The sequence below is a fragment of the Budorcas taxicolor genome, chromosome 14 (genome assembly GCF_023091745.1).
Source record: "Budorcas taxicolor isolate Tak-1 chromosome 14, Takin1.1, whole genome shotgun sequence".
NCBI lineage: Eukaryota > Metazoa > Chordata > Mammalia > Artiodactyla > Bovidae > Budorcas > Budorcas taxicolor.
The window spans coordinates 60,445,758-60,457,776 of NC_068923.1; the positions used below are offsets into that span (position 1 = coordinate 60,445,758).

Consider the following 12,019-nt stretch of genomic DNA (forward strand, 5'->3'; position numbering starts at 1 on the left):
CATGTACGGCTCTTGCAATCCCATGGACTGTAGCCTGCTAAGCTCTTCTGTCCACAGGATTCTTTAGCAAGAATACTGGGCCTCCAAATTCGCTTTTACCCCTGACTCAGCTCTCCTTACTTTTGCTGTTCATGTTTTGGAAAAATTTTTGTGACTCTTTCCTTGCCACTGATTCCTGGTAAGACTCCTTCCTGAGTTCAGCTTTGCCCGCTCAGCCTCGGGATGCGTTACTGAAGGGAGGTGAACTTTCTATTACCTGTGGTTACAAACAGCTGTTATTTCAGCCCCAGTCAGGAATAATCTATACATACATTTCTAGAATGAACACAGCTCCCGATGGGTGGAGAATCCAATTGACTGATAAATCTAAGCTCGGTTTCATTTATGGGGGATGGATCTACAGTGTGCATCGTACTGTATCATGAGTTTCTCAGACTTCTTCTGTTGGTTTCTTAGAAACTGTGGAGCAGCATGCAGTGGCCTGTCAAACCTGGGGAGCTGGCAGAGCAACTGGCTAGTCCTGAGGGTCTTCGTATAAAAGGCACGCGGGATCCTGTTCAGCTGGCAGCTCCATCTGAATGGTGAGTGAGTGCACAGGAAAGCGACTGCTGAGGACTTTCGCAGTTTCTCTCCGAACCACCTGGCTCTCCCGGCTGGCTGCTGTTGATAAAGAACTGAGAGAGATTGGCACTGATTGCACACACGGGGCGACGGCTCATCTCTGGCTTCAAGTTCTTTGTCTCTGCTGCTGGGGTAGGGCACAGGCAGTGCAGTCGAAAGGAGCCGTGATGGCTCTGACAATCAGCTACACTTACACAGACATGGCTGCAAAGCACCCTGTCACTATGCGAACTTCCTGCCCACAGTTAGTTCTCTCTGGGGTCTGGCGTCCCTATGGGCTGAGTGTGACAGAGGAGATAAACCATGAAAAAGTCAAGTCAGAACTACTATTTCTTATACAGCCCTGCTCACTGGCTCCCTGGGTTCTCTGAGTTTTCACCCTTGTATATAATCATAATTTATCTCAAGGATGGTGACAAGAGCCAGCAAACATTTAGAGCAGCAGCCCTCTCTGCCGTCTTTTTCTCTTTTCCCAAAAGGTATCAGGAGGCTGTGAAGTTCCCTCCATAGTAACCTGAGTGTTTACTAGATCCTTCCATTTGCAGTGAAATATTGGTGTAGGGGAGGCTGTAAATTCCCTGCAGCCAGATCCAAGCCTCTCAGCTGAGATGAGGATGTCTGAGAAAGCACAGTCCTCCAATGACTCTTCCTGTATCCTGCCTCTGAGTAACTTCATGAGTTATTTCTCAGCAGCCTAATATATCATTCTTGGTCTGAGCTGTCTCCTGAGCCATTGCCCATTTTCTCAGCCCTAGGATGTATCATGAGCAAAATCACCTTCTACTTGACAAAGTAGTTTTTTAGGGTAAACCTCACATCCCGAGAGTTATCTCACATGGTTACAGAATTGCTAAGCATCCAGTAAAGGAACCACCATTAATTCTGACTAGTATATCTTTTACCTTTTTGGAATCTTAAGGATGGGACCTGTGTCTCCTTCGCCTTTCTCTCTTTGATGCTAGGGTAAAACATCTCACACACCAAAGATAATCAGTGAAGGTTTCTTGTTAAATTCATTCCACTCCTTTAACCAATAGGACATCGAGTCAAAAAGAATTTAAGGCCTTGAAGCTTGGGTGGTGTTTTATCCTTTTGTTCTACTCTCTAAACCGCTACCTTCCACCTCCAGGGTGGTCCTAAGTAGCACTGTTGCCATGACGACATTGGCAGGGGGAAGGGGGTTTCAAAGGTCCTTGGTCACACAAAACACATTGCAATTGTTTTGGCATGCAACAGACACTCAGGGCGGCTCCACCAACAGGAGGGAAATTCCTGACGTTATAGGATATGACTGAATTTTTGTCCAGGATGTTTACAAACTCACTGACCTGCAGCAACGTGAACAGAGAGAATCACTTGGTTCATTGTTAGCGACCAGATGTGCAAGCTGTGCACAGACAGCACCCCATCCACTGCTAAGATGAGCTCTTTCACACCATTGTAGCTCAGGTGCTTTGGCACACCTGCCAAGAGGAGAGAACAGGAGGCCGGGGTTAGTAGGGTATCTCGTGAAATATGGCTCAGTGCAAAGACTAACTGGGGCTGCAAAGTCCTTACTAAAATACTACCTTGCCCTCTCCATCTGTGGTTTCTCTTTTCAAATGTTTACGAAAGCAGATTCACCTGTTTCAAAGGTTTTGCCATCAGCTACAGGTTCACAAAGAGCATTTGCAGATTTTACTCTGCAGCCATCAAGACAGCCATCACCCTTCACTTCCAGAGTGCATTATTTCCCCCAATTACGTTTGTAATTATCTGGAAAGCAAAGTGGAATCCCATGGGATTTGGTATTGAATAATCTTGGGTTGGCATTCTGACTACAACTATTGTGAATTTTACCCAGCACTTGGAACTTCTCTAATCCTCAGAATATTCATAGTAAAATAGGCATAATAAAAGCAATATGTAGTTAACAGTGTCCTTTGGGGACTCTGAAAACATCTCAGAAAACATCTGTCCTTGGTAAACTCTAATGCTATACAATTGTTAGTCATCTAACCAGTCCCTTAGCGAACTGTGATAAGAGGAGATCCTAATGTTATAATACCATCTCATTATTCTGTCTGTAGCATTTCTATCATTTTAAGTGCAGTAGTAAGGGTTTACTATTCAAGCCGCAGAATGTAGTAGTTTGACTGTCGTTGTTGTTTCTAGAGGAATAGTGTGGGACATGCATGAAGGTGGGGAGTTTGGCAGCCAGTCAGCTATGTTTTGGGGCTGAAGGAACGGGGGTGTCTCTACCTGGATATGGGAAGGTGAAGGGAAGTAGAATCACCGTTTTCAAACATTGCAAGGATTGTCACATAGATGATAGGATTTGAAAATATAAGGACATTTGGTTTGGCTGGCTACAGAGAGAAAAACCAAGTCAATGGTTGGTTAAAATCATAAAAGGTATCAGGTTGATATACGAATTTTTAAAAAATCAACTCAATTAGCACCACAGTGGTAAAGCCATTTGATGCGATAGGTAAATCTCTGTCAACTAAAGATGACCCAAAGAGGATTCTGTAGAAAAGTTTTCTGAGGATGAACACTTTTTAGCTTCCACTTCAATTATATACAAACAACACAAACACCTCGTGTGTTGGTTGTAAATAAATATGCCTTGGCTCTATTAAAATTCTCCTAAAGAAAACATCTCTGGATGAGGCTCTGAAATCCATATGCTTTCAGAGTGGCTCTTGACCTTGCAAGCACATTAGTGTCACTAGAGATTTAAGAAATCCCAATGACCAAGTTAGACCCAAGACCAATTAAATCAGATATTCTGGGGAGAAGACCAGCATCAGTATTTTGTTACCTCAATTGTTGATTCTAACAGAGCCAAAGTAGAGAACCATTGCACCAGTATTTACAAGCTACTGGGAAGCCCTACTTTGAAGTGGTTCTCAAGCTTGCCCACATGTTAAAAAAAAAAAAGCTAGCTTGTATTAAATCTGTCAAGATCTATCAAGAGATCTATCAAGATCTCTGGGTCTAGGGCCTGGGCATAAGTATTTTTCAAAAGCTTCCCGGATGATTGTAATGAGCTGCCAGATTAGAACCACTTTCTTAAAGGGAATAGGGAATCCTTAACCCTCCTTTTTCAGGATTTAAGAACCTTGCTCATAGGGATTCCCTCCTTGGAGCTAACTTAAAATTCAGTACAGTTTGAGTTTAGTTTCATCCCATTTAATATCTTTTCGTAGAACAAACAGCTGGTCAACATGATTTTTTACTCTATGAGCTCCACAAACTTGGGGTATTAGAAACAAAGAAATTCTTGTCTCAGATTAGCCATAGAAAGTGCATGTAGTCATGCGTGAAAATGTTACACAATAACAAAATAATTAATAATATTAGCACCTTTATTGAGAACCTACTATAGGTCAAGGTTTGTGCTAAGCACTTTCTAGTAATGATCTTATTTAATAGTTATAAAACTTAAGATCTAATCAGTGCTAGAATTGTTTGACTGGAGAAGAAATTGGGAGTCAGAAGGGTTAAGAAGAATTTGTAAGGCCACATGGGTAAGTGGGATGCCAGACTCTAAGAGCCCTCCTCTGGGTGTGAAGTGTTCTGTAAACACTAGACCCCAGATATTGTAACCCAAAGGTGGCAATTATGTCTAATGTGTCATCCCTGGAGAGTTTCCTTTGGCCTTATGCTGTCATTCATCTGGGACTCTTGAGATGAAGTCAAGATCCCACTACCTCTTTTTCTCTTGCCTCCTTTTATCACTTTATTTTTATGGAGAATGCAAGTCTACTCCTATTTATTTTCCTCTATGAAATAATACTGACAAGCAAGAGGACATGTTCCCGTGGACCTCAGTGTTCATCACATCCTAGAAACCTTTTTCTTTCTGATGGAGAGCCTGCAAAACTATTAATGCATCCAGAAAAATACCCAAATTAGTGTTCAAAAAAATAATTACCCAGGCTAATAGGTATATGAAAAATCACTCACTAGGTTTCATAATTAAAGATTCACATATACAATCAATAAGATATAATATAATCACCTATCAGATTATAGGAGAATCAACAGTTTGATAATATCCAGTGACGGTGAGGTTGGGAAGAAATGAGCACTCTCCTACACTGTTGGTGGGAAAAAAACTGATATGGTCTCTTTGGTAGAAATGACAGTATCTATCAAATTTTAAAAGGTCCATAACTTCTGAAACAGCAATACATGTCTAGGAATTATTCCACAGATATAAGTGCTAAGAATATAATTGAAGCATTATTTGTAATGTCCATCAATAAGCAAGTGGATGCTAACAATAGAATACTTTGTACCCATGAAAAAGAAAGAGGTTATCTATGTATTTACTAATATGGAAAGATTCCTAGTTGAAAAAAACAAGGTGCAGAACAAAATACGTGTATAATCTTGTTTGATGAAAAAAAGACATATACACATACACTATATATATACACACACACACACACTCATGTATATAGACACACATATGTATACACATATTTAGGGTTTCCCTGGTGGCTTGGTGGTAAATAATCTGTCTGTCAAGCAGGAAACATAGGTTCAATCCCTAGGTTGGAAAGATCCCCTGGAGACGGGAATGGTAACCCACTCCTGTACTCTTGCTTGGGATGGGGTTGCAAAAGAGTCAGACACAACTTAGCAACAGCATACACATGTGTATGTGTGTGTGTGTGTTTTATTACATATACATATATGTGTAAATGCATAGATGTTTTTGGAAAGATATAAGGCAATGGCAACCCACTCCAGTACTCTTGCCTAGAAAATCCCATGGATGGAGGGGCCTGGTGGGCTGCAGTCCATGGTGTCACTAGGAGTCGGACACGACTGAGCGACTTCGCTTTCAGTTTTCACTTTCATGCATTGGAGAAGGAAATGGCAACCCACTCCAGTGTTCTCGCCTGGAGAATCCCAGGGACAGGGGAGCCTGGTGGGCTGCCGTCTCTGGGGTTGCACACAGTCGGACACGACTGAAGAGATTTAGCAGCAGCAGCAGCAGCATGTCACCTTTTACCTTATTAGTAGATGTTAGGGTTGAAGAATAAGATTGAGAATTTACAGGTGAAAAAATGGGGAGAAGTCTTATCATTTTATGCCTCTCCATTTACACATATATGTGTATGTATGCCTTTATATGGAAAAGCATTCATACACATATATGTGTATGTATGTGTACAAGGGAAACCCATATATATATATATGGGTTTCCCTTGTAGCTCAGCTGGTAAAGAATCCACCTACAATGCAGGAGATCCTGATTCAACTCCTGGGTTAGGAAGATCCCCTGGAGAACAAATCGGCTACCCACTCCAGTATTCTTGGGCTTCGGCCTGCCATGCGAGAGACCTGGGTTTGATTCCTGGGTTGGGAAGATCCTCTGGAGGAGGGCATGGAAACCCTCTTCAGTATTCTTGCCTGAATTCCACAAACAGAGGAGCCTGGCAGGCTACAGTCCGTGGGGTTGCAGAGTCAGACATGACTGAGCAACTAGGCACACAGCACATACACACACACACATATATTTAAATTTATCAAGTACAAATATTATTTTATGCTAACCTAATTTGAAAACCTAATTCAAAAATAAGTATATTTCATGTAGGAGTTACCTATCTGATAGGAATTTCAATAATTAGCTACACTTTTCCTTACATTAAAAAAAAGATATTCATGAGAGAAGAGCTGTACTGAGAGAGAACACCAAATATAGTCATCCTAAATTGTATATGCATTTATCTCTTTTCAATAGCTTCTGTAAAAGCAGCAACAGCTGCACCTCGGCACTCAGCCCCCAGGACAGGAGGTGGAATCATCTGGGACCTAAACAAATACACTGTCCCCTGCCAAGCGAGGGCGTTCACTTGTCACACAAGGACTTTGAGTCCATTTCCTGTTTCACTGTGGCAGTAGCATCAACATCTTGTTAAAATTCAGATTTCTCAGGCCCCATCCCATCCAGGTCTACTGTCTCAGGAGCTGTCTGGTGGGCCTCACAGTCTGTTTTAACAGACCCTCCAAGTGGTTCTGATGCCACTAATGTCTGAGAACTGCTGGCCTAGTCTAACAAGCATTTTACCTTTTCAGTATCATAGTAGTTATAATGCTGCCCAAGAGACAGAGTTGCACAATCTTTCTTAGGTAATTTTCATGTATTTAGGAATAAACGTATAATTTTGCTGTTTCTCCCTCACTGTTTACCTCTAGTATTTGTACATATTGCTTTTATACTATGCCATATGATATGATAATTGCTAGAGAAGAAATAGCCAATTCTTTTTTATTTATTCCCATATGAATAAAACTCATAGTACTTAGATTCATAAAAATTCCTTATAAGCTTACATTTTCCTTATAATGCAGGCTCACAGTGAGCATGCCTTGAGGTCATTTCCTTTTGTGGTTATAGGGAAGAGAAAACACACATGCTGGAAATAATATGAAAATCACTCCTACCTTCCATGAGTAAGATGGAGAAGTCCTTTAAGATAGTGACGGTGCTGGCCAAAACCAGGCCAGAAAAGACGAATGTGCAGATTGGGTCTGCTATCTTATACTCTGGCTAGAAAATAAAGGAATTTCAGTTCTTTGAATCCAGGCCTCCCCTGCAGAAAGTCTGATTGATAAAATAAGGAAACCCCCACACTCCCTTCCTTTCCTGTCACCCGTTCACCCTCCTGACACTTACCATCCAAATCAGAGACAAGACTTCCTAAAGACATAATCCTTCTAAGCTTTCAACTCTCAATGACTAAAGAAAGGGAGACCATAAGACATGTTCTCCCTACAATTTAAGAAGTAAGGAGAGGGATTTTCCCAGTGGCTACCTTCCAGTGTTGGGGACTAAGGTTTGATCCCTGGTCAGGTAACTAAGATCCCACATGCTATGTAGCAACTAAGACCACGCAGCGCAACTACAGAAAGCCTGCTCACTGCAATGAAAAGCCAGTGCTGCCAAATTTTTTTAATTAATGTATTTATTTTAATTGGAGGCTAATTACGTTGCAATATTGGGGTGGTTTTTGCCACACATCAACATGAATCAGCCTCAGGTGTACATGTGTCCCCCATCCTGAACCTTCCTCCCCCCTCCCTCCCCACCCCATCCCTCTGGGTTTTCCCAGTGCACTGACTTTGAGTGTGCTTCATGCATCAAACTTGCACTCCATTTTACATATGGTTAGATACATGTTTCAGTGCTATTCTTTCAGATCAGGAAAAGCCAGTGCTGCTAGTTTTTTTTAAATGAGGATAAAAAAAAAAGTAAGAGGAAAGATATCCTTGAGTGCTCCCTCAAAAGGCCTTATTTAATGTCTCTCAAATTAATGGAAGTAGAGAGGATGGATGAAAATATGCACATATGGGCACAGTATTCAATGACTTTTCAGCCCTAATTATGATAAGAAAGGGAATCATCTGCTCAGAGGTTGCATGTGACCAACGTACAGCCAGAGCTTGGTCTTGGCAGATGGGGTCAGTTTATGTCTTTCTCTCTTAAGTATGTTATAGACTCAAGGTGGGCATCTTTGATACAGTCCAAAAAGTATACACTGAGGCCTCGTTCTCACGCTCTCTCACCACTGGAGCCCTTGGCCTCAGGGTGAAACATTTGCTATTCCGCCCTTGATGAAGTTCTGTGCCACAGAAAACTTTGTGCCTCATTACTTCCAAGAAACTCGGCCAGGGTGACCTTGATAAGAGTACTCTCAAACTCTACTCACCTGTACAACTCGAACAATTTTGCCTTAAACTTAAAGCTTTCAGTGAGGATTTACTCAGTTGAATTCAGACATGTCTTTGTAATTTTTGTTTACATGTTTTAGTTTTTTAGTAAAACAATAGAGTCCCTGCTAAATGGACAGTCATGATGCAAATGGACAGAGATAAATGCCCCTCTCCTCCACTACCCGCCTGCCTGTACCTCTGCCCTCACCCACCTCTTTTAGTTCTTATTATTACCAAATATTTCACTTCATGGGAAATAGATGGGGAAACAGTGGAAACAGTGTCAGACTTTATTTTGGGGGGCTCCAAAATCACTGCAGATGGTGATCGCAGCCATAAAATTAAAAGACACTTACTCCTTGGAAGAAAAGTTATGAGCAACCTAGATAGTATATTCAAAAGCAGAGATATTACTTTGCCGACTAAGGTCTATCTAGTCAAGGCTATGGTTTCTCCAGTAGTCACGTATGGATATGAGAGTCGGACTGTGAAGAAAGCTGAGCACCGAAGAATTGATGCTTTTGAACTCTGGTGTTGGAGAAGACTCTTGAGAGTCCCTAGGACTGCAAAGAGATCCAACCAGTCAATTCTGAAGGAGATCAGCCCTGGGATTTCTTTGGAAGGACTGATGCTAAGGCTGAAACTCCAGTACTTTGGCCACCTCATGCAAAGAGTTGACTCATTGGAAAAGACTCTGTGATGCTGGGAGGGATTGAGGGCAGGAGGAGAAGGGGAAGACAGAGAATGAGATGGCTGGATGGCATCATTGACTCGATGGACGTGAGTCTGAGTGAGCTCCGGGAGTTGGTGATGGACAGGGAGGCCTGGCGTGCTGCGATTCAAGGGGTCGCAAAGAGTCGGACACGACTGAGTGACTGAACTGACTGAACTAATTACCAAACAGGGAGCTATAGTGAATATTTGTTTAGGGTCAGAGGCTCACCCAGATCTACTCCAGGTTTCCATTAACACAGTTCTTTTGGAAAAGAAGTTCTCTCCCTCCCATTGTGGAAGAGTCAGTCAATGGCTCTATCCTCCCCAGCCAAGCAAAAGATACAAGACGCAATCTACATCAATTGGGTTCCATTTCCTAGAAACATGAATTTTCAGCAGAGTGACAAGAAGAGGAAAAAAATTAGCTGAATCACATTCATTTCAGGCTTCCCAAGTGGCTCACTAATAAGGAATTCACCTCCAATGCAGGAGACGTGGATTTGATCCCTGGGTTGGAAAGATCCACTGGAGGAGGAAATGGCAACCCACTCTAGTATTCTTGCCTGGAAAATCCTTTGGACCGAGGAGCCTGGTGGGCTAAGGTTCATAGAGTTGCAAAGAGTTGGGCACCACTGAGTGACTGAGCATGCACGCACACATTCATTTCAGCATGATGCCTGGGACAGAAATTGGATAATTTCTGAAATCTGCATACCAAAAGTTTCCCTTATTTCTACCTTGCTTTCTTAGAGGAGTACCTCTAATAAATTTCAATCAATGAATCTGTTTTGCTTAAGCAAACTAGAGACCTTTTCTGTTGCTTATAACCCAAGAATCCTAAGTTTTTCATGGTTCTGTTGCTGTCCACCTTAACCCCAGGACAAAAGAACTGCTTTCTTAAAAGACTGGCAGCCGTATAGTTAAAGACATTGCTCTTATGAATTAGGAAAATCAGCTTTGAATGTTTGTTTGCACCTTGTAAAGTAATTCGTGTAGGCAAATCGGCAGTCCACCCCCATTTAAAGTAATAATGGAGGGCCAGATCAGGTACCACCTAGTCTATAAAGTCCCTGGAACAGGGAGTTGACTCCGACATACTCACCTTAAAGTAAATAATAAGCGCACTGGTTAACACACTGATGCTCTGAAATAGATCTCCAAGGGCGTGTACAAAAGCAGCTCTGACACTGGCATTGGCTTGCACTTCTTTGTGATTGTGGGCAGGGTCTTTCTGGTGTAAAATCACACTTAGTCTGAAAGAAAAACAATGTCCTTGGCACACGTGAGATTAACCCTTAAAAATCTTTGCAGTATCATGTTGACGACAGCCTGTTATCCAAATGGCAATGGATTGAAACATTGCTGCTTTATAATGGACTATTTTGGAGTAATTTTGAACACAGGGGTATCACAGAATTTTAAAATTTTCACACAAGGACAGACATTGAAGATTCATATCATTTTCTCTTTCTAATTAATGCTGTGCTGCACTTAGTCGCTCAGTCATGTCCGACTCTTTGTGACCCCATGGATTATGGCCCGCCAGGCTCCTCTGTCCATGGGGATTCTCCAGACAAGAATAGTGGAGTGGGTTGCCATGTCCTCCTGGAGATCTTTCCAACCCAAGGATCGAACACAGGTCTCGCGCATAGCAGGCAGATTCTTTACCCTCTGAGCCCACCAGGGAAGCCCAGGAATACTGGCGTGGGTAGCCTATCCCTTCTCCAGGGATCTTCTGACCCAGGAATCAAACCGGGGTCTACTGCATTGCAGACAGATTATTTACCAGCTGAACTACCAGGGAAGCCCAGTTTAATGCTGCTGTGTTTCATTTTAAAACTAGAGAGTAACATCTATTAGGTAAATGCCAAGTATTTGACAAGGAGGAGGGGAAATATCATTTATCAAGTGTCTACCGAGCTAGACTTAAAGCTGAGCTTTGGTGGGAGCTTAATTAAATGTGCTGGTTTCAAATGCAAAAAGCAGCAAAAAGCAATACAACAAAATAAGCAGTGAATTTCATCAAGGTTGAATTTTTTAAACTTTTATTTTACTCAATTTTATTCATTTCCACTAGAACTTGAAATGTGAATAATTCCCTAATGGCCAATGATGAAAGTAATGTGCTTGTGTAAATACATAGCTATTTATCAAACCTGCAATATATTCATGAATATAAATGTTTTATATGTGTATAACATATTGCAAAATTTAACATCTCTAATCCAATTCCAAGAGATTAGTAGTGGGCCCTATAAATTATGTACCCAATTCTGTTTATCTACTTTAGGAGTAATATCTCTTATGTTTTGCCTAGAAACACTTTCTGAGCATTTTGGAACAAAGGTATAAAAAAATAATTTTTCAGTGCCACATACCCCAGTCTGTTTGCAGGTGAATTGTCTATTAAATTTCAGGCCATCGTCACAAAGCAGAGTGACTTCTATTCATCAAGATTTGATCATTACATAATCTACAGGTTTTATATTGTTAATGTTTGAGCAGAAATTCACCTTCTATTAGAAGCTACCATTTAAAGTTCTTCAGACAGCCGTGTATGCCTGGCAGTTTCTAGGCCTGCCATGTATGCTCATCCCATAGTCATTCATTCTTTTACTCATTTTATATTAAAAAAAAAACTTATTTAGGGATTTTATATGCCAGGCACTGTTTAATACTTGGAGCGTAATGGTGAAAACAGACATGGCCCCTCCCCATTATAACTTTAAGTATGATGGAGATGGCGGAGATTCTAAAAAGACACACATAAATGGAAAATTCTAATTATCCTGAGCCTATTAAGAACTGGTGCTACAGATAGAACAGCAAGGGAGTCTGATTTAGTTAGACAGACAAAGCAATTGAGTTGGGTTTGAAAGGTTATACTAGAGTTAAATGGGCTAGGAGAGGAGGAAATGTTTCAGGCAGAGAAAGCTTAGCCTTAAGGCTCTATCAATAACCTTCATCC

At 41.4% G+C, this 12,019-nt stretch overlaps 1 protein-coding gene across 1 annotated transcript in view; it reads right to left on the reverse strand.

The window, feature by feature from the left end:
• Nucleotides 1–514: 514 nt before the first annotated feature.
• The window catches only part of SLC30A8 (solute carrier family 30 member 8), a 41,023-nt gene continuing 29,518 nt past the window's right edge, over nucleotides 515–12,019 (reverse strand). The window contains exons 5-8 of the mRNA XM_052651945.1: nucleotides 10,154–10,304; nucleotides 7,069–7,174; nucleotides 1,950–2,084; nucleotides 515–660 (exon numbers count right to left, since the gene is read on the reverse strand). Of these exons, the coding sequence (XP_052507905.1) occupies nucleotides 515–660; nucleotides 1,950–2,084; nucleotides 7,069–7,174; nucleotides 10,154–10,304 (538 nt within the window). The remainder of the gene's footprint in view (nucleotides 661–1,949; nucleotides 2,085–7,068; nucleotides 7,175–10,153; nucleotides 10,305–12,019) is intronic.